At 37.9% G+C, this 23,617-nt stretch overlaps 1 protein-coding gene across 2 annotated transcripts in view; it reads left to right on the top strand.

Moving 5' to 3' along the window:
* The window catches only part of LOC131075803 (GTP-binding protein At3g49725, chloroplastic), a 186,479-nt gene extending 183,880 nt beyond the window's left edge, over nucleotides 1–2,599 (top strand). For both annotated transcript variants that reach the window (XM_058012703.2, XM_058012702.2), the window contains 2 exons: nucleotides 1,347–1,466; nucleotides 1,605–2,599. In XM_058012703.2, coding sequence (XP_057868686.2) covers nucleotides 1,347–1,466; nucleotides 1,605–2,015 — 531 coding nt within the window. In that variant the 3' untranslated portion in view covers nucleotides 2,016–2,599. The remainder of the gene's footprint in view (nucleotides 1–1,346; nucleotides 1,467–1,604) is intronic.
* Nucleotides 2,600–23,617: the final 21,018 nt, after the last annotated feature.

The following is a 23,617-nucleotide window of genomic DNA, read 5'->3' as shown; positions in this document are numbered from 1 at the left end:
TGTTCAAACTTTCAAGTTTTTAGTTTTTGTTTCTAGTATTATGCTAAAATTAAAGGATTTCCTTCCTTTGAATTGGTTGAGCTAAAGAAAAGAGTCTCTCCTCTGCGCCTTTGTCAACCTCCAATTCATTAAGAATTTTGTTTCTCATCTCATTTTTGGGCACCATCTTATCAATGCATGAAAGAAGGGCTGCCATGATGTCATCAACCTTAAATATATCATTTAGTAGAACATTGGGCTCAAGTAGCAGGGCAAGGCATGCATTAATGCATGTTGTTTTTATTCTCCATATGTTTTCTATCATTCCTAGCATATGGAGAATAAAGACATGGATTAATGGCCTAGGTGAATACAGGAATAACACCGTACGATGCATAACTCACTTCAATTGGGCTTATTTTCTAGGCAGCTTTTTCTCCCAAATTACTGATGATATCATGATACTGATACCAAGGAGTTCTTATAAATATATAGTAACTAATGCTCAGAGTTTTGGTGTATGTCAATCGAAATCGGGATTTGAGAATGATTACTTGCAAATGATCCTATATTAGTATTGCCAAATATATTGGATTTCAGCTTTATTTAATCGGTCAACCGTCAAAGTTCATTCCATGGGATGTAGCAAGAAGATGATGCACAAGTTTCTGTTTTGAATAAAAAATAAATGAAAAAATTGGAGCAAAAGGCATCTTAACAATTCATGATTTGATAGTATAATATACACTTTACTAATGTTTTTGCCAATTCAAATTTTGTGCATTAATATATTTTCAATTACAAGGATTTGTTTCTCTATTCATATATAGTCACGGTCAGCAAAGTCAACAATGACTCCGTTTCATTACAAACAAGCTTGTCGTTGGAGCTTGACCTAGCATATTTCCAAGTGATATTTAGTCTCTCTGACAAATCCGAATGCCTGAAAAAGTTTGTTGAAATGTATAACACTTCCAGACAGTCTCGTTGCTGTAATTGCTATACCATTTTTCTTGTTCACAAATTTGCTCTTTCCAAGACATAGGCTGGCCATTCAGGATGGTCTTGCAAATTAGTCATGAACTACATTGTATTTGGAAGCAGTTCAGTGTGCATACCCATTTCATCTACCTACTACTAATACACTTTAGTTCTGTCGCTGCTTTTCTCTGCCTTTCATTTATCTGTATTCAGTTTAGTAGCCATTCTCCATCTTTTTATTATCTGTGCAAGCTGCATCCAATTCTATCCTACTTTATTTTCCAGATTCAGTAACCACGTTTTCATGAAATTAATATTGAAATCATCTCTATGTTGCAAATCTGGCTAAATGTTTATGATTGCTGATTATTAAATGTTTGTGGCAGCATGTTATAGATGTCAGTGCTCCCAACGCAGAAGAACACCGGGATTCTGTACTGGATGTCTTGCAACAGATAGGTGTTTCATCGGAGAAACTTGAAAATATGATTGAAGTTTGGAATAAGGTGGCCATTTTTTTGTCAGGACCTCACTTTTGATGAACTGATTTATTTTTGATGAACATTCCAAACTAGTTTTTGCCTTCTAAAATGCACTGGAACTTTTTAAGTAGTTTATTTAGCTGAAACTTGGTTGGATGCTAGGTGGACCTTTTAGGGAGCGATTGTGAAAATATTATGACAGTGGAACACCTTGATCATGAAAGAGAGGCCTGCAATGATGAAATTCCTCTGAGTAGCTCTGCGGAAGATTTTTTATTGCATGAAGAAAATGCTACAAAAGAATCTACCAATGGGGCTACCATAAGCATGGAAGAAGTAGGAGATGCAGAAACCAATAACATTCTTAGTGAAAATATAAATGCTAATTTGTCACCCAAAGGATTTTCATGTGTGAAAGCATCTGCTATCACGGGTATTGGTTTACAAGAGTTGCTTCATCTTTTAGATGAGAAGTTAGATGAGAAGCTAAAACCTGCAGCTAACTTAGAAGATAAATATTTTGTCAAGTGGAGACCATCATTGCCTGAAGCAGTCACTCATAATGTAGAGTAGCCTCTCATCTCATTGATGGTTTTGTTGGGGTAAAGTAGCTGCATACAGCTGATGCTGTTAAATGGTTTTTGTTGAAGCAAAATGGATTCATTTGAGACAAAAGTCACTAATTTGGAAACCATGAAATTGCCTGCTTGAAAATGCGAAGTTATCTGACTCCTGTATAAAGGTAGAGTGAATATTTTGAGCAAACAATGTTGCATTTATTGTTCAGGGTACTCTGATTTTATAAATTTTGGGATACAATTAGAGAAATTGGGGTCTAAAATAGAGAACATATATTACACTTGATAGCTTAAAAATATATACTGCAATTTATTCAATTGAAGCATGGACAAGTTGTGCTTCTATTTGACTGCAAAACCATACTGTTGATAGTGTTGAGTCTGTTGATTAACTGCCCAAAATCCAAGATGGCACATTTCATATCAGATATTTTACATTAACAAGTGACAATCCTATCTTCAACAATCTTTTGAATGCAGAAAATGTAGTTTGTAACTGGTAACTGTGAACTGAGAATTGGACATTATTCTCAGTTCACATAAAAGAACATTTTCAAATAAAAGATAAATTATTGGACATTCCGTTATTTCCTTTTCATTGTTATGCTTTGATAATAGGACGATAATGTTTATGAGTTTGCTCAATGTTTTGATGAAAGATTTGTAAAAATACATATGATGCAATTTTTTTTATGACAGCATTTTGTAATGAGAACACATAACTGGGGCAAAAAAAAGCTTGGAGAATGTTACCGTGAGTTAATCGAGACAATCTCCAACACACGATTTCTTAAGCTGGCAATTGAATTAGCAGAATCTAAACTAATACCCAGAGTATCATACCACCAGAGAAACAAATTCAAATTTGAATAGAAGACCAAACAAAAATTAGTTAAACATGACAACAATATAAGCATTCTAACATATGATTGGATATATAAATTTGGTGAGAAAGTTAGCATTATCTGTTCTCATAACGTGGAGGGAGAGAGATCTTATTAGATGCTTGCTTATTAGAGAGGGATAAAGAATGCCAAGATCTAATCAGTTCTTGCTTAGGCAAAAAGGAAGTATGGTGAGAAAGTTAAAACAGAGAGGGAGAGAGATCTATCTTATCAGTACTTGCCTAGGCAAAAGCAAAAAGAACTACTATAGCAACTAGTCTTGCTTAACTGACCACTATTAAATGTACGTTCCAGCCTATTAATACCAATTATTATTTATCTGCATTTTTTTATAATGTTGAAAAGGCCACAAATATTCATTTCTCAATAAAAATGATAAAACTATAATTGTTCTTTATCGGCTTTTTTTTTTCTTGATAATGTTGAAAAGGCCACACATTCATTTCTCAATAAAAATGATAAAAACTACAATTCATATCAATTGTTATTGGATGGTAGGTTTAGAGTCTAATTTCTCCTTACACACTTTAAAACGTAATAATTAATGAGTAATCATAGATCATGAGAAAAATGATAAGTAATTTAAATTCAAATGAAGTTCAATGTCATTTTATAGAAAAGTAAACCAATGCCATGATTATCCTCAATATGCACACAACATATTAGTATAATATTATTGCTAATCTATATTATGTATTATATAGAATCACTGTAAAGCAAAAATATATATAGTTGTAGTGGAAAAAGCATAACTTGCACCATTCCCTTTCATTTTGGCATCACTTTGATTGGGTTGCCCTTTATGTAATGACTAAGGTATAAGTGACACATGATATAGTAAAAATTGACAAATAACTTGATAAAATTGCTCTTGATTCTCCTTTCTATTCATTTGTTATCTCGGTTTAAATTTATGGGTGTGGAATTGCAAGTGCTTAAAAATGGACATACACATTAGTTCAATGATAACCCAACTCATGACTTTTTGTGATATGAAAATAATATCAATCACTTTAATTTTATTGTTCATTGTGAAAATGCTTTGTAACCCACTCATAATCTTGCGTGTTATCCAATAGTCAACCAACGTCAACATAATCTTGGGGGTTGCATGCTTTGATGAGGGTTGCTCTCAAAAGCCAAATTTTATGTATAATTTATCATTGTAAATATTGGTTGTTTATCATTAGGTCATAGATATAATGCTAGAGATTATGTCAGCTTTCCTTGTTTTAGAAGGAAACACTATTTTATGAGGGCATTGTACCATGATTGAGTATTGTGATATATTCGAAGAGTTTGGTAATTGTTGAATTGCCTCTAGATCTTTCGTTGGTGATTCTCATGTGAGAAGCATGCTTTGAGAGTATATTATAAATGTTGTTGATTTTTAAATAATATATTGGATGACTTCAAGAGGTGTTTTGTTTTTCCCAAAAGGGTCTTCCCCATGTAATTAGTGTGTTGTGGTATACATACTGTTTGTTATAATCTCCTCTCAAGATTAGTGTAAGTTTTTTTGGTACTTTAGTGTCCTTTCAAGAAGTATCAGACCTTGATCTAATTTAGTTGTGGGTTGGAATTTTTTGAACTAATTTAGATTTGAGTGGGAGGTTGTGTAGAAGATACTTTGTGATCTTGTTGCAAGAATTTTTAGATGATTAAGTTCATCAAGGAGAATAGAGGTGAATTTTTTTTTGGAAATAATTTTAAGATGTGGAAGCTAAAGATGGAGGATCTGTTAATAGATTTAAGTTTTGTAAGATGTTATTAATGAGAATGTTTTTAGGCCTACAAATCCTATTTTGGTTGTTCAATATGATGTTAAGGACTGCAAACCCAAGGGTCTAATTAGATTATGCTTGATAGACTATTTTTTAATCAATGTCCATGAAGAATCTTTTGCAAAAAAATTATGGAATAAACTTGGCGAGATGTATGATGCCACATTTTTAAAGAATAAGATTTTCTTGATGAAGAAATTATTCTTTGAGAATGGAAGAGGGTGGACAAATTACATACCATCTTGAGACATTCAATATGTTAGTCACTCAATGAACATTAGTGGGTGTGTGTTGTGCCTTGCACACACACCATGTCTGTGACATGGACCCCCTCCTTTTTTGTTGTTGTTCGTTTTGAGTTAGAGTCTCGCGTCAAGGTTTTTAGTTAAATGAAAGAAGAGGTGACTTGAGTTGCATTGCCTAGATGAAGCTCACTTGGAAGGTCATCATATGTTTGTTCAGAGCATGGGCACATTATGAGAGTCTTAGTCTCAAGCTGAGCTAGGATGAGTCAAGTGTTTGAAGAAGTCTAATTGAGTAGTGCGATGAAGGGTTGTGAGAAAGAGGTCAAACAATTAGTGAACATTACAAATGAATATGATGTGAATGATATGGGACAAGAGATAATAACTTTCAAATGGAGAACCATGGTGGTGACGAAGAGCATGGAGGAGTTTTTGAGCACAACTTGATGAGCTTGTATCAAAATCTTATGTAAACTTGGATTTGGAAGACTCAACCTTGTTGAAAACCAACTAAAATGCATTTTGTTCCTAAACTCAGACTTTGCATAGCAAATAGGAATAAGCTTTATTCCCAAAAGTCCTCCTATCCTTGATTTTTCAAACTCAACATGCCCCCTTTGTTCCAAACTCGATGGTAGCATTAAAATTGGCAATAGGTCTTAATCCTAAAAATCTTCCACCTCCAAGTTTTGGCCCGAGTTTCTCAAAAGGGTCTTAAAAACCAAGTTTTCAATGAATAACTCGTGACTTTGCTCCAAACTAATTTGGATTAGTACTAATCCAAAAAAATCTCCTAAAACCGAGTTTTTATAAAAATGATGCAACTTAAAAAACCGTGATTTAAAGTGATTTCTCAAAAATGTTTCAAGGAGGCTCGATTGGTGTAAAGGGAGGATTGGGCATGTTCATGAGGCCATTATCATTTTTTTTCCTAGCCATCTCAAGAAGAGAAGAGACTTCATGAGGAAGCTACCAACAAGTAAGAAGAAGACCCCAGATCATAGCCAAGGTTTTTTCACGTGTAAGTAGAAATATATCACACCATCACAAGGATGGGTCCTTCCCCTTGCTTCCTTTGCAAATTCGTCAATAAGAGGTCTAAAAATTTCATTATATTGCTCAAGAGTTGAAGTGTCTTTGTTGAAGTTTTTTCTATTTTTACCAAAACCCTAGGGTAGAGATCTAACCAAAATTTTCTTCAAAGCTTAGTAACTAGTTTTAGAAGTTGGAAGCAAGCTGCAAATCCAAACTTGGTCCGGAAAGGGTATTACAAAATAAGAAAATACTACACAATCATACCCCAAACTCAAACTTTGCATTAAAATAAATAACAAGCCTTAATCTTAAAACCTATCCTACCTCTAAGTTTTGCCTAGCAAAATTGGTCCATCATTCCAAATTTGGAGTTCGGATAAAAAAATAAAAAAAACCATAATTTTTTTTCATAGTTTGAGTTCCTAAACGGACTCCAAGGTCCAAGTCTTTTGTGCCAAATGATTGTGCTCAATCAGCAAAGTTTGGACTTGGGAAACAAAACCAAATAATCCCAAATGTTGTCTAGGGTGAGTTTCTAGATTGCTTCCTAGGTCCGAAAATCCTTAATGCTACTCCAATGCCGAGTTTGAAAGAGGGTTTCCAATCTTTGTTCCCAACTCTGAGTTTGGCACCATGAGTTTGTATTTAGCTTGCAACGTTTGCATTTGTTGATAAAAGGTCAAAATTAGTTTCCTCATGCCAAGTTCAAGAGAGTTTCATCATTGTTGATTCAATCCAAGCACCCAAAAGATGTAAGGGACAAATAAAATGGGAATATTAATTATAATTGTCTAGTAAACTAAAGCGTCGCTCAAAGAAAAATCAATTGAAGGTCCAAGGAAGAATGCATCAACATTGAGATACAATATGTGGTTTATACTATTTAGATGTGTACATCATTAATGACTAACTCATGCCTACTTCTAAGGGAATCAATTGTAATATGTGTTTATTTGTGCAAGGTAAATGCCTCCTAAGGGGATGAAGGCAACAAGTTCTTTAAAGGCACCCAAAGTGGAGGATCATCATAAAGTAAGTAAGATGAAGTATGAGTACCAAGGAGTTCTCTAAGAGTCAAAGATCTAGAGCTTGTGGGACAACGTGGGAGATACTGACTTTGGGCATGTAGACATTCAAAAATTCAAGGAAAGAATGTATAGTTATAACCCAACATGGAGGGCACAGATAATGGTTCAGAATGGAATTGCATAAGATGCTAGATTTTCTCAGACCATTTAGAATAATGAGTTGATTGTAGAATGTTTTAAACATTATATGCATTCCTCAAGGATAGTTTTTGTTAATGGAATAACCTTTTCTTTAGCCAATTGCAGAGGCATTTGGCATTCTTGTTTATGAGTATATGAGGACCATGCATAGGGAGGAGTCACATAAGCTTTTCAATCAAGATCCGAACAAGTGTAAGACAAAAAGGAATGATAATTGGTATAAAGACCGGTTACCTCACTATACCAAGATACCAAAGAAGATTTATAGAAGCGATTTCAATGAGGAGTTCAGGAACATGGTTACTCCTCAACAAGGTCATGGGGCTACCTCAATTGCAAATGTTTGAGGAATGGATGTTCTATTATGCAGAAGAGGTCTTTAGAGGCAAAGGCATGATCAATTGGGCTCAAATTATCAGTGATAACACTCACAAGCAACTTGTTTATCTTATTTGATAGAAAGACATTCACCATGTCATCTTATGTGATATACATACATTTTCCCAACAATTTATGTATAAAGGGCTAATCCGTTTGGGTGAAGTGGGAAATGGAGAAGGACAAGCGAAGGAACACAATTGTTATCCCTGACTTCATTTTCACAATATTGGTCAAAGGGAGCGAAATAATGCAACCTTTCTATAGGAGAGTATGAAAGGGTGAACAATGCTTTTACCATGTGCATTGTCAGGATTATGCAAGAGGGGTTACAACAAAGATTGTCCAAATCGGTGATTGCACTAGTCAAGCAGTATGGGGCCTAGTTTATTAAATTCCCCATGTTTTCTTATGTGAAAATTTCTAGATTTGAGGGCTCTCCATACAGGATACCAAAGTACCCTTATGATAAGTCGGTCCTCTTAGAGGTAACTAGATAGGTAGGTGCAACATGTAAGCTATTAAGGGATAAAAAGATCATGAGTATATCTTACTCAATGATGATTGGAGAAAGAGATGTTTTTGTACAAACCTTCTTTCAAGAAGAAAAGTCAGGAGAGTAAATGATATCATATGGTTTGCAGCCACACACATGTAGAAGATGTTATGATCCTACCAGATTGGTAAAAGAGAATACAAGAGGCATTATAGGAATAAGGTTGATATAAAAGATTATTGGGCCTGCTTTAGTGATGAGTTTGAAGTTAGAAGAAGAGAATGCTCTTAACTAAATGTTAATCTGATAAGGATGTATGAGTTTGCTCAGGTACTCGACCAAGTGGAGGATGAAGAAGATTGCATACAACATCATGTGTACGAGCCCATCAAGGATAAGCCTCCATCCCCAATTGATTGGTCAGAGGATTTGATACCTAGTCTAGACACAATAATAAAAAGGCCCAAGAAATATACAGATGCATGGATACACCAACAAATAGATAAATTAAGACTTATGGGAGTGAAACTCACCTACGACTTAATGGGTGATCTTGAGTCACATTCCTTAGAGAGTGATAAGGAGGCATAAGTTGTAGTCCAAGAAGATGAAGAAGAGGAAGATAGTGAAGAAAAAGAACTCCCAAAGAAAAGGAAAATGAAGAAAGTTGTGGCGAAAAGAAAACCCATTGAGAAACCAAGGAAAAGGAAGGCTTCACTATTTGATAATCCTATTTGTAAGAAGTTAAAGATAACGAGACCCTCAGCTACAACTGCATCCTAGGATGATTCTTCAACTATGGAAACTATAGTAGATGTTGAGCATATACCCACTCTCACCACACAAAAAAATGAAACAATTTCAATAGAGGTGGCCAATTTAGAAGAGTCAAACCTCTAGGAGGATGAAGTATGAATTGTTGATCAAGAGGACCTTGCTAGTGAGACCAAGGAAGGAGAAATCCCACTCACACGATTAGAGGATAAAGAAGAAGAAATAAATAAAGAAGCATAACAACAAAATATAGAGTTATTAGTGGAGAAGCCTCATCTGACCAAGGAAGAAAAAATACGTAAGAAGCTAGTAGACAAAGGTAATGAATATTTGATTGGGGGAAGGATCATGGTAATACTATGAATGAACTCCTTTCCAATAATAAAGAAGAAAATGTAATTATAGAATCAGTTGTAGTCTCAAGAGAACATGAAAATGAAGGTCAAGTTATCACCAGACAACCAACACCTCCCACTTGGTTGGTTGCAAACAATAATGAAAGTTAAAGAAGTAGAAGAGACAATGTCCTTGAGTCTTGATGACCTATTCATAAGGGTAGGACAACCTAAGACCAAAGAAAGGAAGAAGCCAAAAACATATTCATGAATAACCAAAGATGAAGGATAAAATCGGGTTGTGCACATAGTTGTTCCACTTGTAGATAAGACAAGTGAAGAAGTCACTCCTATAGATTATAAGGTCATGTCATTCATCATGGGGAAGGCAACAAAAGAACACAAGGTAGAAGAATTGCATGATTCTTCAAACACCATACTCAAGAGTTTAAAGAAGGAAATGGGGGAAAAGGAAAGGTACAACATTAGAGATGAACAAGCTGAGAGGCATATAGAGCACTTGTTGAGACCATTACAATAAACAAAAGAATCCTACATTCCTCTTACTATACTTGCAAGACAATCAACCATCGAGTTTGAGGAGATGAAATCTTGTGCCAAGGTAGCAAAGGAATGGTTTGAAAAGCTTATTGCAAAAGAAAATAATGTTCTCAAATAGCTAATGGTATTATAGCAAGGAATGCATCGACATTTGCAATTAATAATTTGCCATGATTTTCTCTTGTAAGGGTTTTCATTATATGTTGATGACCAGAGTTTACTTTAGTGGCGAATATTTGCCAATGGCGAATTTTTCACGTCGACCATGTCGGAAGTGGCGAATATTTTGTACCAACTAGGGGTGGCCATGTCGCCAGAACATTATCAATTTCCGTCAAAGTCACGGCCCGATCACCATATGTTTTATGCAATTAAATGTTTCTATGCGATGATTTCACCAATACAATATATGGTGGACACACGGTTAATTTAATTGTTTCGCCTACACTCTCCGAGGTTGCCTTAATAGATGACCTTAATTTGCCTATAGGCATGTGAAAATTTGTTAGCCAGGGGGACCCAATTCGCCTGACATCTTGTCGACGTGTGTCTCCATTCACCCCAACTTTCGCCAACTATATTGTATTCGCCTATTATTTGGACGACCTATAATCGCCTCGAAAATTACATAAGCCGTATTTGGATGACCTATAATTGCCTCATAAATTACATAAGTCGTGTTATAGTTACGCGGGATTCGCCTAATATTTGTATACCATATAAAATTCCTGCAGAATTCGCCATATGAGGATTGGTATAAATACATGCAAAGATCAGATCTATCTCAACACAATCTGGTGGGTTCTAGGCTCTGAATTCTGATCAATAGCGAAGTTTCAGACCAAGGAAAATCATTGTTGTTGAGTCGTTGACTGTATTGGTGACTGCTAGTGACGTAAAGCCTAAAGGTGAGCGATCATATTTTTGAAGTGGTATATTATACATTATAGTCTATTATTGCTTCTTCAACAAATTGATATTTTTTTGGCAGCCTTTATTTCGTTGGAGATGTCAAACAGGAAGAGGGGTAGGAAACCTGAATGTGGGGAAGGCCAGAGAGGCCAACAAAAAGTAGAACGTTGTCTTCGTACTTTGGCATTGGAAAATATTGTGGTACTGGTGAAAAATAGGAAGGTACATCATCACAAGTACAAGTACAAAATTCGCCACTTGCACTGCATGTTGAAGACGACGGCGAACCTGATATCTCAGATCAGGATGATCTTGAAGAAGATTATCTAGTAGATACCCAAGTTAGCCGGAATGATATAATCAACTTGGGTGATAATGCCATCGATGATAATGCACGGAAGGGGAAAAGAAAAGCCATATCAAAAAAGGGTGAACCACAATAAAAAAGGATCGGGAGAGGGATATGTCAGTGAGGAATTTTCAAATTAATTGGGCATCAAAGTATCCATTCATTGAACCAGTGGAGAATCCAATTGAAGGCGAGCCTCCAATAGAATGCAGGTGTAAGATTTGCACTTGGAAACATAACAAGGAAATTAGGTTGCAGCTAAAATTTGACACCATAGAAAAGCATATGGGTAAAGTTTATGAAAAACAAATGATAGACGGGGTTGAAAAATCAGTGATAAGATGGAAAACAAAGGATGAATGTAAGCATGTGAGGAATGCCGAAGAGTATTATTTTCATGAGAAATTACAGACGAAGCCTGCTCAAGTTAAAGGTTCTATTGAATTTGTTTTTGGAAAAGCAATGCAAATAGAACAACTAGGAAAAGCTGTTCAGTTAAGCGTTGTTTTCCATATTTTGAGCAGAGGGCGTGCTATGATAGATTTCCCATTAATTAGTGGTTTATTACACTTTTTGAAAGTTCCTAACTATCCTAATAGACACTGGTCAATAAATAGTGGATGGGAATGGGCAAGTTGTCTTGCTGAGGTTGAAAAAGAAGATGTACAGGAAAAAATAAGAGAGTCAAACTTCATTGCATTTTCTTTACACGAAGTTACCGTAGTAGACAATACTTCATGGGTATGCATGCATGTTTATACTATAGAGAATCATACCTGCCAATCTCATTTACTATCTATTGCTAAAATGAAGGAGAGTGCGACAACGAAAAATTTATTTCGACTAGTAAAGAGAAGTTTAATTGAATATGGAGGTATGGATGACTTGGCGATAGCCAAAAAATTGGTTTGTGTTGGAGCAGATGGAGCTTTAGTAATGCAAGGTCACAGGAACAGACTTTGTACAAAGATTGAAACTTCATTTGCATTGTACATTACTGCAATTCACTGCATGGCTCACAGAATGAATCTAGCTTTTGGAAATGTGAGCAAGTTTGCTTCGGTTAAAAAAATTGAAATTTTAATCAGAGAGCTCTACTCACACTTCTGTCAAAGTCCCAAGCGATTTATGGAATTGCAACACTTTGCTGATGGATTAACTGATGGGAACAAGTTTCTCAAGGATAATGATACCAGATGGATCTCTTTGGATGGTCCAGCGCATCGAGTGTTTTCATAATATCCATCCTTGATTGGACTATTTCACACAACTCGCGATGAATCAGATCAACTGAAATTTCTTGAACTTCTTGGCAGGTTAAGTAATTTAGAGACACTCTTAACTTTAGCAGCTCTTCTGCCCATGCTAAAGGAAATGAGGAATATTATGAAGGCTGCCCAAAAAAGAGCTCTGTATATTGCAGAATATGCTATGCTACGTAAGATGACATGCCTGACCCTCGACAATCTCTATCGAAATCAACCAACACTATTTGATGAAAAATTTGTTAAGTGGCGGACACTCACAGATTTGAACAATCCTGATAACTTTTTACAAATCGGTGCAGACAGGGAGGTATGTGCCAATGTATGGGGAGTTGAAATACCAATGCACTTCTATGCCATGGTCGACCCCGAGGAACCAGGAAAGCGCCCCAGGAAGAAACTAGCAAGAGTTACAAAGGAAGATTTCGACAAGATTGTTGAGACTGTAACTACTTCTGTGAAGAAAATTGCATATGATCTTTCCTCACAAATTAGAGGCAGATTCCCTCCTAACAACCTACTCAAAGCCATGTCTATTGTGTTTCCTCATTATTGGAGCCTCAACAATGCAACTGATTTTCGAAGTAAGCTACTGACTTTGGTAAAACAATTTTGCATATCCAGAGAATTTAATGGAGTAACTATAAATGGAATATTAGACGAAACTCATCTTTGAGAGCAATCATCTCATTTTGCATACACTATGAAAGAACAATATGCCAAAATGGAGAACCGCTGTGAAGAGGGATCAGTAACAAGGCTTTGGAAATATATAGCCGAGAACAAATCCTTGCGTGATTCAATGCCAGAATATGTGAAGCTTGCTGATTTATGTCTTACCATGATATTGGGTTCGGTGGAAGATGAGAGAGTTTTCAGTGCTTTGGGGTTCCTAAAATCAAAGCTAAGAAACAAACTAGACAAAAATTTGAAAAATTGTTCGAGGCTCTATACATCTAGGTATGATGTCCTCACTTTTCCTTACGATAGGGCATTGCAAATCTAGAGGTCCAAATGTGAAAGAAGAGGTTTGGGCAACACTTCAAACCAAAGTGCTAGTGGGACTACTAGACCTACTAGTAGCATTGAGATGTAGTTCGGCGAAGATATGCAGACTTAGACTTAGAGTGAAGAAACCACAGATGGGAATCAAGAAAGCACTGAATTTGATGAGGATGAATGGCAACTGTAAGAGATTGGTATTTATTAATCTTATTACTGTATCTCATCATTCATATTACAAAAGCATATTACTTTTTGCAATTATAATTTAATATTGATTTGTAATTACATTTTTCAACTTTCTATTTTCAGATTTAGAATAGCATAATAAAAAAAAACCATAATGTGTTTATTGATACAAAGATGTTTATTGTTTATTTATACATGTTTGAGTCTCAAATCTATGTGATACATTTCAGAACCATATGATACAATTCATTCAATAGTAATACACATGTCGAGAACTTAGATTTTCATTAATTCATTCAAAATATAGCCATATGATACAAGAGAGCAACAACAACTCCTGTGTGATTCTCCAATGTCCATGCAAAAGTGAATACAAAGTTTTAGAAGTAGAACCCTTTGCAAAATTGCAAATGACCCTGAATTCCCTTTTATAGAAACAAGGGAGCAACAACAGCTTCAGGTCGAATTGCAAGTTTGCAACATGTGAACACTGAACATCAAAATCACAAACTCAGCACATATTTATATGGCCATCACAGGGCGTATTAGCAATTTAACATCTGCTACATGTTTGATGTCTCCTGTTCGAAAAATAGAGTTCAAAATTAAATATTAATTTACGCCATGACAAATTAAACATAGATAATAGCAATGCCTAAAACCTACTAATCAGAAATAGAGAAATGCATAAATGTTAATGCAAGGGAGAATTTGAGAATACAAATTTATTGGCTGAAGTTTTGCACTGTGCATCATAGATTCATAGGCTGGATTAGAAAAATAGCAATAGCGAGTGCTGTTTTTTTCCTATTCATAAAATAGATTCATAGGCTGGATTAGCAAAATAGCATTAGCGAGTGCATCATAGATTTATAGGTTGGATTAGCAAAATAGCAAACATAAAAAACATAAAACCTTGAAATTAAGAATAAAAGAAGAAAATTGTACAATACATACTATGATTCTTAAGAATTCTGTGCCAGTTTTTGTAGGGTGCTCCACTCTTCGTCTGTTGGAAGGTCAATATTCTGTAAACTATGGAAAGTCAACTCCAACTTCGTCAACATTCCATATTTATAAGATTTACTTGACATCACTGTTTCATCCAATACCGTATTTAGAGTTGTAACTGGTTGGATGAATTCCAGAAAGCTTTTGGGAGTTGTGTCGTTTGGAAGCAAGTCTAAATCAGACTTCATTTTTATCTTCATGATTTTATTGTAAGCTTCTTCTCCAATGAATTTATTTGATATGTCAACAGGCTTAGGCAAACCAAGTTTAATCAAATTATTTTTCATTTCTTGCAGCTTCACTATCTTTTTTCCACAACTGTCCATAACTTCTGATGTTTCCCTTAGCTTCTGGCATTTTTGAATGATAGATGATGTCTTAACTATGGCATCAATGCAACTTTTAATTCCCTTGGATGCCAAGTAGCTGTCACTTGAACTGTAGACTACTTTCAGAATCTTTTTTGCCATTTCCTCTTTTGAATAAACATATGTGCTCTTTTCATAGTGCCCTTTGATTTTTATAAAAAAATATCTCATACTTTCAGTCAATTGAAACCATTCACACAACTTCTCACTCCTCTGCATTATTTGTCGCCAAATATTTTCTGTATATACTTCGTTGTATTTTTCATATTATCTTTCAATCTATCCTCCAAAGTTTTTATTTTATTATTTGCATTGTGCAGGTCTTCTTTTATTTGTGCACATTTTTTTCTTTCTTCCTCTACTTCCTCTTGCAAATGTTTTTCTTTTTCCTTTCCATGATCCAATAGGTCCTGTAACTTTCTCATTTCTGCGGTAGCAGACTCATAACTTTTTACTGCTTTTAGCCAGTTTTTCAATCAGGTCCTTCAATTTTGCATCCTTCTTCTCCTGCTCTGCAATTTCTACTGCAGAGCCCGAATTTTTAATTCTTTTCTGTAAATCATTGCACTTGCTATCTGTTGCTTTCCTCATTGATTTTTTGTTTTCCAGGTCTACCTGTAACTTTTCTATTTGTTTCTCTAGTTTATTTTTTTCTCTCTCCACCTTTAGCAGTGAAGTGTAGACCACTTCGTTAGTCCTTTTTGACACACTAATTTTGTCCACATTATGTACTTTGGAAAAATCCATTTGGAGGGTGCTAACTTGAAATTGAGGGGGATCTATCTAACTGTGTGGTAGATTTTTATCTTTAGATGTGTCCGGGGGCATAAAACCATGAACTCCATCATATCTTTCTGTATATGGTGAAAATGGATAACAATAATAACAATCTTGAAAGGCTAAATGAATCCAACCACTAAACCCTAGCCTAACAATCAACAAAGATCCACCATAACATATGAAGATTACCTAAGACAATGCAAATAACTCAAAATCACAAAGATTATACCATCACATGTCCAATAGGGTTTTGATCTCCATTCTTCCTATCTCCATTGATCTTGCTTGATATATTTGCTCTAAGATTTTAATATGCACAAGAGCTCAACAAAGAACGGAATGTGGTTGCAAGTAGGATCGTAATGTAGCCAAGTCTTCAAGATTAGTCATTAGGGTTTGACAATGAAGGAAGCATCTCCTTAAATAGAAGACACAATAAGAAATGGAGGGTTAAGATTGAGAGGTGTAAAAAGAGAGGTCGGCTAGGATTAGAGGGTAGGTAGAAGAAATAGTAAAATAATGAAAGGGGTAGGTAGTGTAGGAATTAAGAGATGAATGACATGTGTCATGTGTAGAAAAAGCTAATGAATTAATTAAATAAATAAAGATTTATTTAATTAATAGAAGAAATGAGATAATTAAATAAATAAAAATATTTATTTAATTTAGGAAAAGGATAATTTAAATAAATAAATGTATTTATTTAAATGAGAAATAAGGCTAGAAGAGGATAAATGAATTAATTAAATAAATAAGGATTTATTTAATTAATAGAAGAATTAGGCTTAGATAATTAAATAAATAAAATATTTATTTAATTAGACATGACAATTTTGGGTGTCTACACTTTCTGTGGGTCATATGTTGGGAATGTCACGCACGTAGTACTTTGTGATGAACAGGGAGCACTACTAGGATAGATAGCAACACTTTGTGATGAACAGTGAGTGTCACTAGGATAGATAACCATATGCATTTAGATAGCAAGTAGCATTTTGTGATGAACAGTGAATGCGACAATGACTGACATGATTGATTTGTTTGACTGCAGGAGTATTTGCCTATGCTAGAGTCACGGGAGAGATTCCCGTCCACACAGAGATTGCGACTGGAGTTGTCTTTTCAGGATAGAGCTGCTATCGAGGAGATGGGCCTTAGACATGTATTATATGTGCCTGAGTTTCGGGCAAACATGGGTTTGCTGACTGCACTGGCGGAGAGATGGCACTCCGAGACATGTACATTTCATTTGCCGATGGGGGAGATGACAGTGACACTTGAGGATGTCTACAGGATATTGAGGATACCGATCGATGGAGAGCTGATTCCATACGATCGAGATGGAGACAGGGAGGCTTTGAGACGGGTGTTCCAGGATCCCAGGCTAGAGATGAGAGCAGGGCATGTGGCATGGGACACCATGACCGCGACAGGGTTAGCTTTACCAGCTATGATCGGAGGAGCCATCAGTGGGTTCCTGTGTCCGGACAGAGCGACACAGGGGTTGGCAGTGGGCTGGGGAGGAGCACTGGAGACATTGGTTACACATCACACCAGATATGCATGGGGTCCATGTGTGTTGGCACACCTGTATTATGAGCTTCACCAGTTCGTCTACCATGGATTAGTGGGATTGGGCTGTGGAGTGACACTGTTGCAGGTGTGGGCATACGAGCATCTGCCTATCACACGGCCGATACACTTCAGGGGCAGAGGTCATGGGCGGAGCTTTGTTCACTTGTATGATATGATCACTTCGCAGCCTCAGATTGGCAGGCTAGAGCACTGGAGGTGAGTGATAGATGACATTGACGTCGTCATTTGGAGGCCGTATCTGGGGTGCGAGGAGTGGGAGGATGACGCAGTGGAGCTGCCTTATACCTTCAGGAGCAGATATCTGATTGGGCGGATGCCCTACATATTGGAGAGACAGCTGGTGGATAGGGTATGCAGACAATATGGCAGGATCCAGAGGATGCCACGAGGCTCGGGTATGTATGCCCGTACAGTCAGGGATCGGGCGCAGTTCGGGCCATTATTGTCATATGATCAGGCCGTCACACAGCTGGCAGAGATGATGCCCCTACCTTGGGATATGTGGCCAGAGATTGAGGATGCAGGTATGGATGCAGAGTATACAGCTTACTCGGGAGAGCATCCATTCCCTCGACTGATAGATCCAGGGGAGCTACTGGAGGGAGATGTAGGAGGAGATGATGATGATGATGGTGGGGGTGATGGAGGCAGGGGCCGACGGAGGCGGAGGGGAGTAGTTGGGGAGAGGAGGGTGGCACCTCGGAGGGAGGGTGGATAGGAGAGACAGGCCCAGGTGGTGAGGGGTCGCGGTGGATTGCCCCTGCAGGTACCAGCAGCACAGGGACAGAGACAGGGATAGGTGCAGGGATAGGTGCCAGTACAGGCACAGGGACAGAGACAGGTATAGGTACCCAGGCATGCACATAGACAGGTACCTGTTCAGGCACCGATACAGGTACAGGGGCAGGTACAGGGGCAGGCACCCACAGAGGGAGAGCCATAGGCAGAGGCAGAGGGTGGGGATCCAGAGGAGGATGAGCTGCTAGAGCTCAGGGAGATCTGCCAGGGCTAGGCAGACGAGATCCAGGAGTTGGAGAGGGAGAGGGACCGACTCAGGACCAGGCTTAGGGATACTGAGCGGGAGAGGGATCAGGCTATCCAGCACTATACTGAGCCTGAGACAGCGCTGAGGGCAAGGAGACAGGCGGCGAAGGACGCAGGAGCAGGCTACGCATATGTCTTGCGAGCCGAAGAGGAGATCGCCTACTGGAGGGACCTGTATTATGGTGCCGTGCCAGCAGATCAGCGGGCGAGGAGCTTCCATAGACCATCGCGGACAGCGACGGCTACGGGAGGGAGCCGGAGGAGACAGGCATCGAGTGGTGGGGTCATAGGTCCTCCACCACCACCAGACAGGCAGGGTGATCCTGGAGCAGGTCCTTCTAGAGCTCAGACTCCGTCGAGGCCAAGCGGCTCCAAGGGAGGGAGTTCATCATAGCCATAGAGGGCTCCCTTGTATCAGTATTTGTACCATTTTTTGTATTGTAGATACTTGCGGGTGATTTTGTAGCCATATGATTCTTTTGACATCATTGTATCATGACACATTTGATTATATATGAGAGATGATTCATTTTTTGCGGCAGCTATATGCATGTGTACCTATGTGATGAGATGTTCTTATGATGCATGTTTGATGTGATGCTTATGATATGGATGCTTATATGATGCAATGCAGTATATATTTTTTGTTCTTTTATGCTGTATATGTGATGCATGATGCAAATGTGAATGTATGTAATGCAGATGAATATGATAACACAAATGTAAATTGTGCTAACATGTGTTGTATGCAGGATTTGATGCAATTGTGATATCTATATGTATGTATGAAATGCTTATATGTGGTAATGCAGGTGTAACTATATGTAATGCCAATGTTTTTGGTTTGTCATTATACTCAGTCATGTGATAGCAGGCTATGCAGACTCCAGAAGGACGATGGAAGTTAATCAAGGAAGGGGGATGAAAGATAGAAGATATGAACGTGAAAGAGCTTCTTGTGCGTTATCATCATTGAGCTTTATTATGGCAAAATAGGTTATGACAATCGAGGCATATGTTCGACCCAAAAAGTCATTGTACCCGTTTGCATGGAGATAAGACAGTCACAAACAAGGAATGCCCCAGTTCATACTAGACTCACAGTGTCCTCATATCCTTGGACAAGTCATAGCATTACTAAGAGACAATCCACAGACAGCAAATGCAAATAGGTGACGATACCCTATCCTCGCCTTTCTAGTCAAAGACATCCTGGAGATAGAATCTCTAGTCAGAGGCATCCTGGAAAAGCTAAAAGACATGTCACCAAAAGATAAAATCAAAAGAAGACCAAGAATCGACACCAACATCCACTGTAGTCCTCAAGTTTAGTGTCTCTTGTCACTTCTATAAGTCGAATTTTTGATTGTGGTCACAATGTGTACTTTCACAGAAAGGATAGATAGCACTGAACCATAATGTTGTCTAAGTCTATTGAAAGATTTGATTTGTTGAAGCCCATTGTTGTTGCTGTCTCATCTGAAACTGACTGAATCCATGAAACTGATACCTTATTGCGGAGAAGACGAAACTTTATTGCGGATCTGTGATGTAAATGTTGCTTTATTACAGATTGTGCGCGAATAGACTGAAGAAAGCTGGAAGAAACTGTGCTCCTCGAAACATGTGATGTTCTGAGTTCCACACCCATTACTAGACGTAGGAATTGCCTTAGCCACATATAGGATCTAATTTATTATGGATAGAAAGGGAGTGAAAAAGGGGGGGTTTATTATGAATGGCTAACCAATCTTAGGTAGATCAATAACAAGCCATGATGGGCATGGGTAAGTTTATTGTGAATGAATAAGTTGTGAGTGTATGCAAAGTGAAGGATGAAAGGGAATCCTGAAGGAGGGAGGAGCAATGTCTCTACGCATGGCGCTGGTGACCCAGTTTTCACCATGGTACTTGCCCAGGGCGCCACTGAAGTGGTTTTCACCGTTGGATGAAATTATTTCTCTTTACTTTTTTCAATTTTTCAATTTTTTTGGTGTCACAAGGTGCCTGTTTGCCAGGTTTTCACCAAGTAACGATTTTTTTTGTTTTATAATTTTTTTTGTATTTTTGATTTTTTTGTATTTTTGAATTAGGATATTCCGAAGAGCTATGTGTAGAACCTGCGAAGGCGCATGCTGTTGATAGGATCCTCCAAAGGTTCACCTTCTGTAGTTGAGAGCTGATATGCCCCAGATCCATATACTGTTGTGATGATGTAAGGACCAAGCCAGTTTGGTTCAAACTTGCCCTTCTTCTCTCTGTCTTGCTGATTCTTGGGATTTTCTCTGAGGACCAAGTCACCTACTTCAAATGTGTGAGGCTTGACTTTGTGATTGTAGCTGCGACTCATTCTTTGTTGGTAAGCCTTGAGATGATTAAAAGCAGTTTGTCTCCGTTCATCCAGCAGTTATAGTTCTTGTAAGCGAGAGACCCTGTAATCTTCATCATTGATGATGTTTTGTAAAGAGACCCGTAAAGAAGGTAGCTCGACCTCAATAGGCAAGATGGCTTCAGCGCCGTAGACAAGTGAGTAGGGTGTAGCTCCTATAGGTGTGCGGACACTTGTGCGGTAGGCCCAAAGTGCAGGATTGAGTTGGATATGCCAGTTACAGCCAGCGTCGTCGATTGTCTTTTTGAGGATTTTAAGAATTGTTTTATTAGACGCCTCAGCTTGGCCATTACCTTGGGGATAATATGGTGTGGAGAAACGATGGGAAATATGGAAGCGGTCACAGAGTTCACGAACATCCTGATTTTTGAAGGGACGCCCGTTATCAATAATAATGGACTTAGGAATACCATATCGGCAAATGATGTAGTTTAGGATGAAGGTAGCAATTTGTTTCCCAGTGACTTGTGTGAGAGGCACGGCTTCAATCCACTTTGTGAAATACTCTGTGGCTGCGATAATGAATTTATGACCATTGGAAGAAGGAGGGTGAATCTTGCCTATGAGATCGAGTCCCCACTGACAAAAGGGCCAAGGAGACGCCAGTGGTTGTAGTTCTTGTGCTGGTGCATGTATGAGGTCTCCATGAATTTGACATTGCTTACATTTCTTGACAAACTGATATGAGTCTTTTTCCATATTGGGCCAGTAATATCCAGTCCTGATGAGTTTCTTGGCTAAGGTAGGACCACTAGTATGCGGACCACATATCCCTTCATGCACTTCACATAACGCAATCTGAGCTTCGTCGCTTTCTAAACATCTAAGAAGAGTGCCATCTAGACCTCATCGGTATAGGATATCAGCTAGAATGACATATCGAGAGGATTGACGTATGAAAGTGCGGCGTTGGTTATTCGATAGATCAGGAGGTAAGATATTGTCGCGAAGATATGTGAATATGGAACCATATAACTGGGATTCGGGACCAACAACGCATATCATTTCAATAAGAGTGATCTCATATGAAGGAATCAACAGGTTGTCTACCAGGAACTCATATCAGGTTTCATTTTGAGGCAGGTCAATTAGTGAAGCAATTGTAGCCATAGCATCTGTAGCACGATTTTGCTCTCTTGGTATCTGCTCAAAATCTATCTTTATGAAGTGCTGTTTCAAATCATCTACCAGTTGTTTGTAAGGCATTAGTTTTTCGTCTTTTGTTTGGTAATCATCAGTTGCTTGATGGATAACAAGTTGAGAATCCCCAAAAACACGAAGTTCCTGGATCTTCCATTGAACTGCAATTTGTAATCCAGTTGTTAATGCCTCATATTCCGCTATATTGTTGGTGCAAGGAAATGATAAGCGGTATGATTTTGGTAAAGAATCGCCTTGAGGTGTTATAAAGAGAATACCAGCGCCTGCCCCATGCTGTGTGTATGAACCGTCAAAGTATAGTTGCCATGGCTTTGCATGTGATATTGTTAAAATGGCTTCATCTGGAAATTCTAAATTTAGAGGAGCATCATCTATCATGGGAGCATCTGCTAATTGATCCGCGATTGCTTGTCCTTTTATCACTTTTCTGTCCACATACTCGATGTCGAATTCACTCAGGATCATTACCCACTTAGCCAGTCGCCTAGTAAGTGTAGCTTTGTTGAGAAGATATTTTAATGGATCAATTCTTGCAATCAACTTAGTCTTATGAGTGAGCATATAATGTCATAATTTTTGTGAAGCAAAGACCACAGCGAGACATGCACGCTCGATTGGTGTGTAGTTTAGCTCATATCCCACCAATGTGCGACTGATATAGTATACTGCTTTTTCCTTGCCGTCGGCTATTTGTTGTGCTAGGAGTGCCCCCAGTGCTGTTGGAGTAGTTGATATGTATAGTAACAAAGGCTAATCTGGAATTGGTGGCATCAAAACTGGCGGATTCAAAAGATAATCTTTGAGCGTCTGGAAAGCTTGTTGACAGTTCTCATCCCATTTGAACTTGATATTTTTATGTAGCAGGTGCTGGAAAGGATTACACTTATCTGCAAGTTGTGCTATGAATCTTCGTATGGACTGGAGTCTCCCTTGTAAGGATCGAAGTTGACTGATATTTCTGGGTGGCGGCCTGTCCAAGATAGCCTTGACTTTTGCTGGATCGGCTTTGATTCCTCTTTTAGACACAATGAATCCTAGGAGCTTCCCAGAGGTTACTCCAAAGACACATTTCTTGGGGTTTAATCTTACTTTGTATTTTTCCAACCGATCAAAGACGACTGAAAGTATGTCCAAATGTGTATCTCTGTCTATTGATTTTCCCAAGAGATCATCAACATAATCTTCCACGGTTATGTGCATGAGATCATGAAAAATAGTGGTCATTGCTCTTTGATATGTAGCACCTGCATTTTTCAGCCCAAAGGGCATGACATTCCAACAGAAAGTTCCCCACGGACAAGTGAATGATGTTTTATGTTGATCCTCAGGTGCAATCCTGATTTGATTATAACTAGAGAACCCATCCATTAAAGATAACATTTCGTGACCTGCTGTGAGATCAACGATCAAGTCGATATTTGGTAATGGGAAGTCATCTTTCGGACAAGCTTTGTTGATGTCTCTGAAATCTGTACATATTCTGATGCTGTGATCTGGTTTACTGACAAGTACTAAATTGGAGATCCATTCGGGATAATCAATTGGACGTATGAATCCGACATCCAATAATTTCTCCAGCTCTGCTTTGACTAGTAATGCCACTTGTGGATGCATTTTCCTTAATTTCTGTTTCACTGGCTTTGCCCCCGGTTTGACTGTCAAATGATGCATTACCAAATCCGGATCTAGCCCAGGCATATCAGCATATGACCATGCAAAGTTGATTTGTCATTCTTTGAAGAAGCTTATGAATTTTGCCCTTTCGGATTCTGTCAATGATTGAGCCAGG

Source organism: Cryptomeria japonica, chromosome 3, assembly GCF_030272615.1.
Source record: "Cryptomeria japonica chromosome 3, Sugi_1.0, whole genome shotgun sequence".
NCBI classification, from domain to species: Eukaryota; Viridiplantae; Streptophyta; class Pinopsida; order Cupressales; family Cupressaceae; genus Cryptomeria; species Cryptomeria japonica.
Note: the sequence above shows the minus strand (reverse complement) of the source record. Positions and strands in the feature narration are given on the sequence as shown.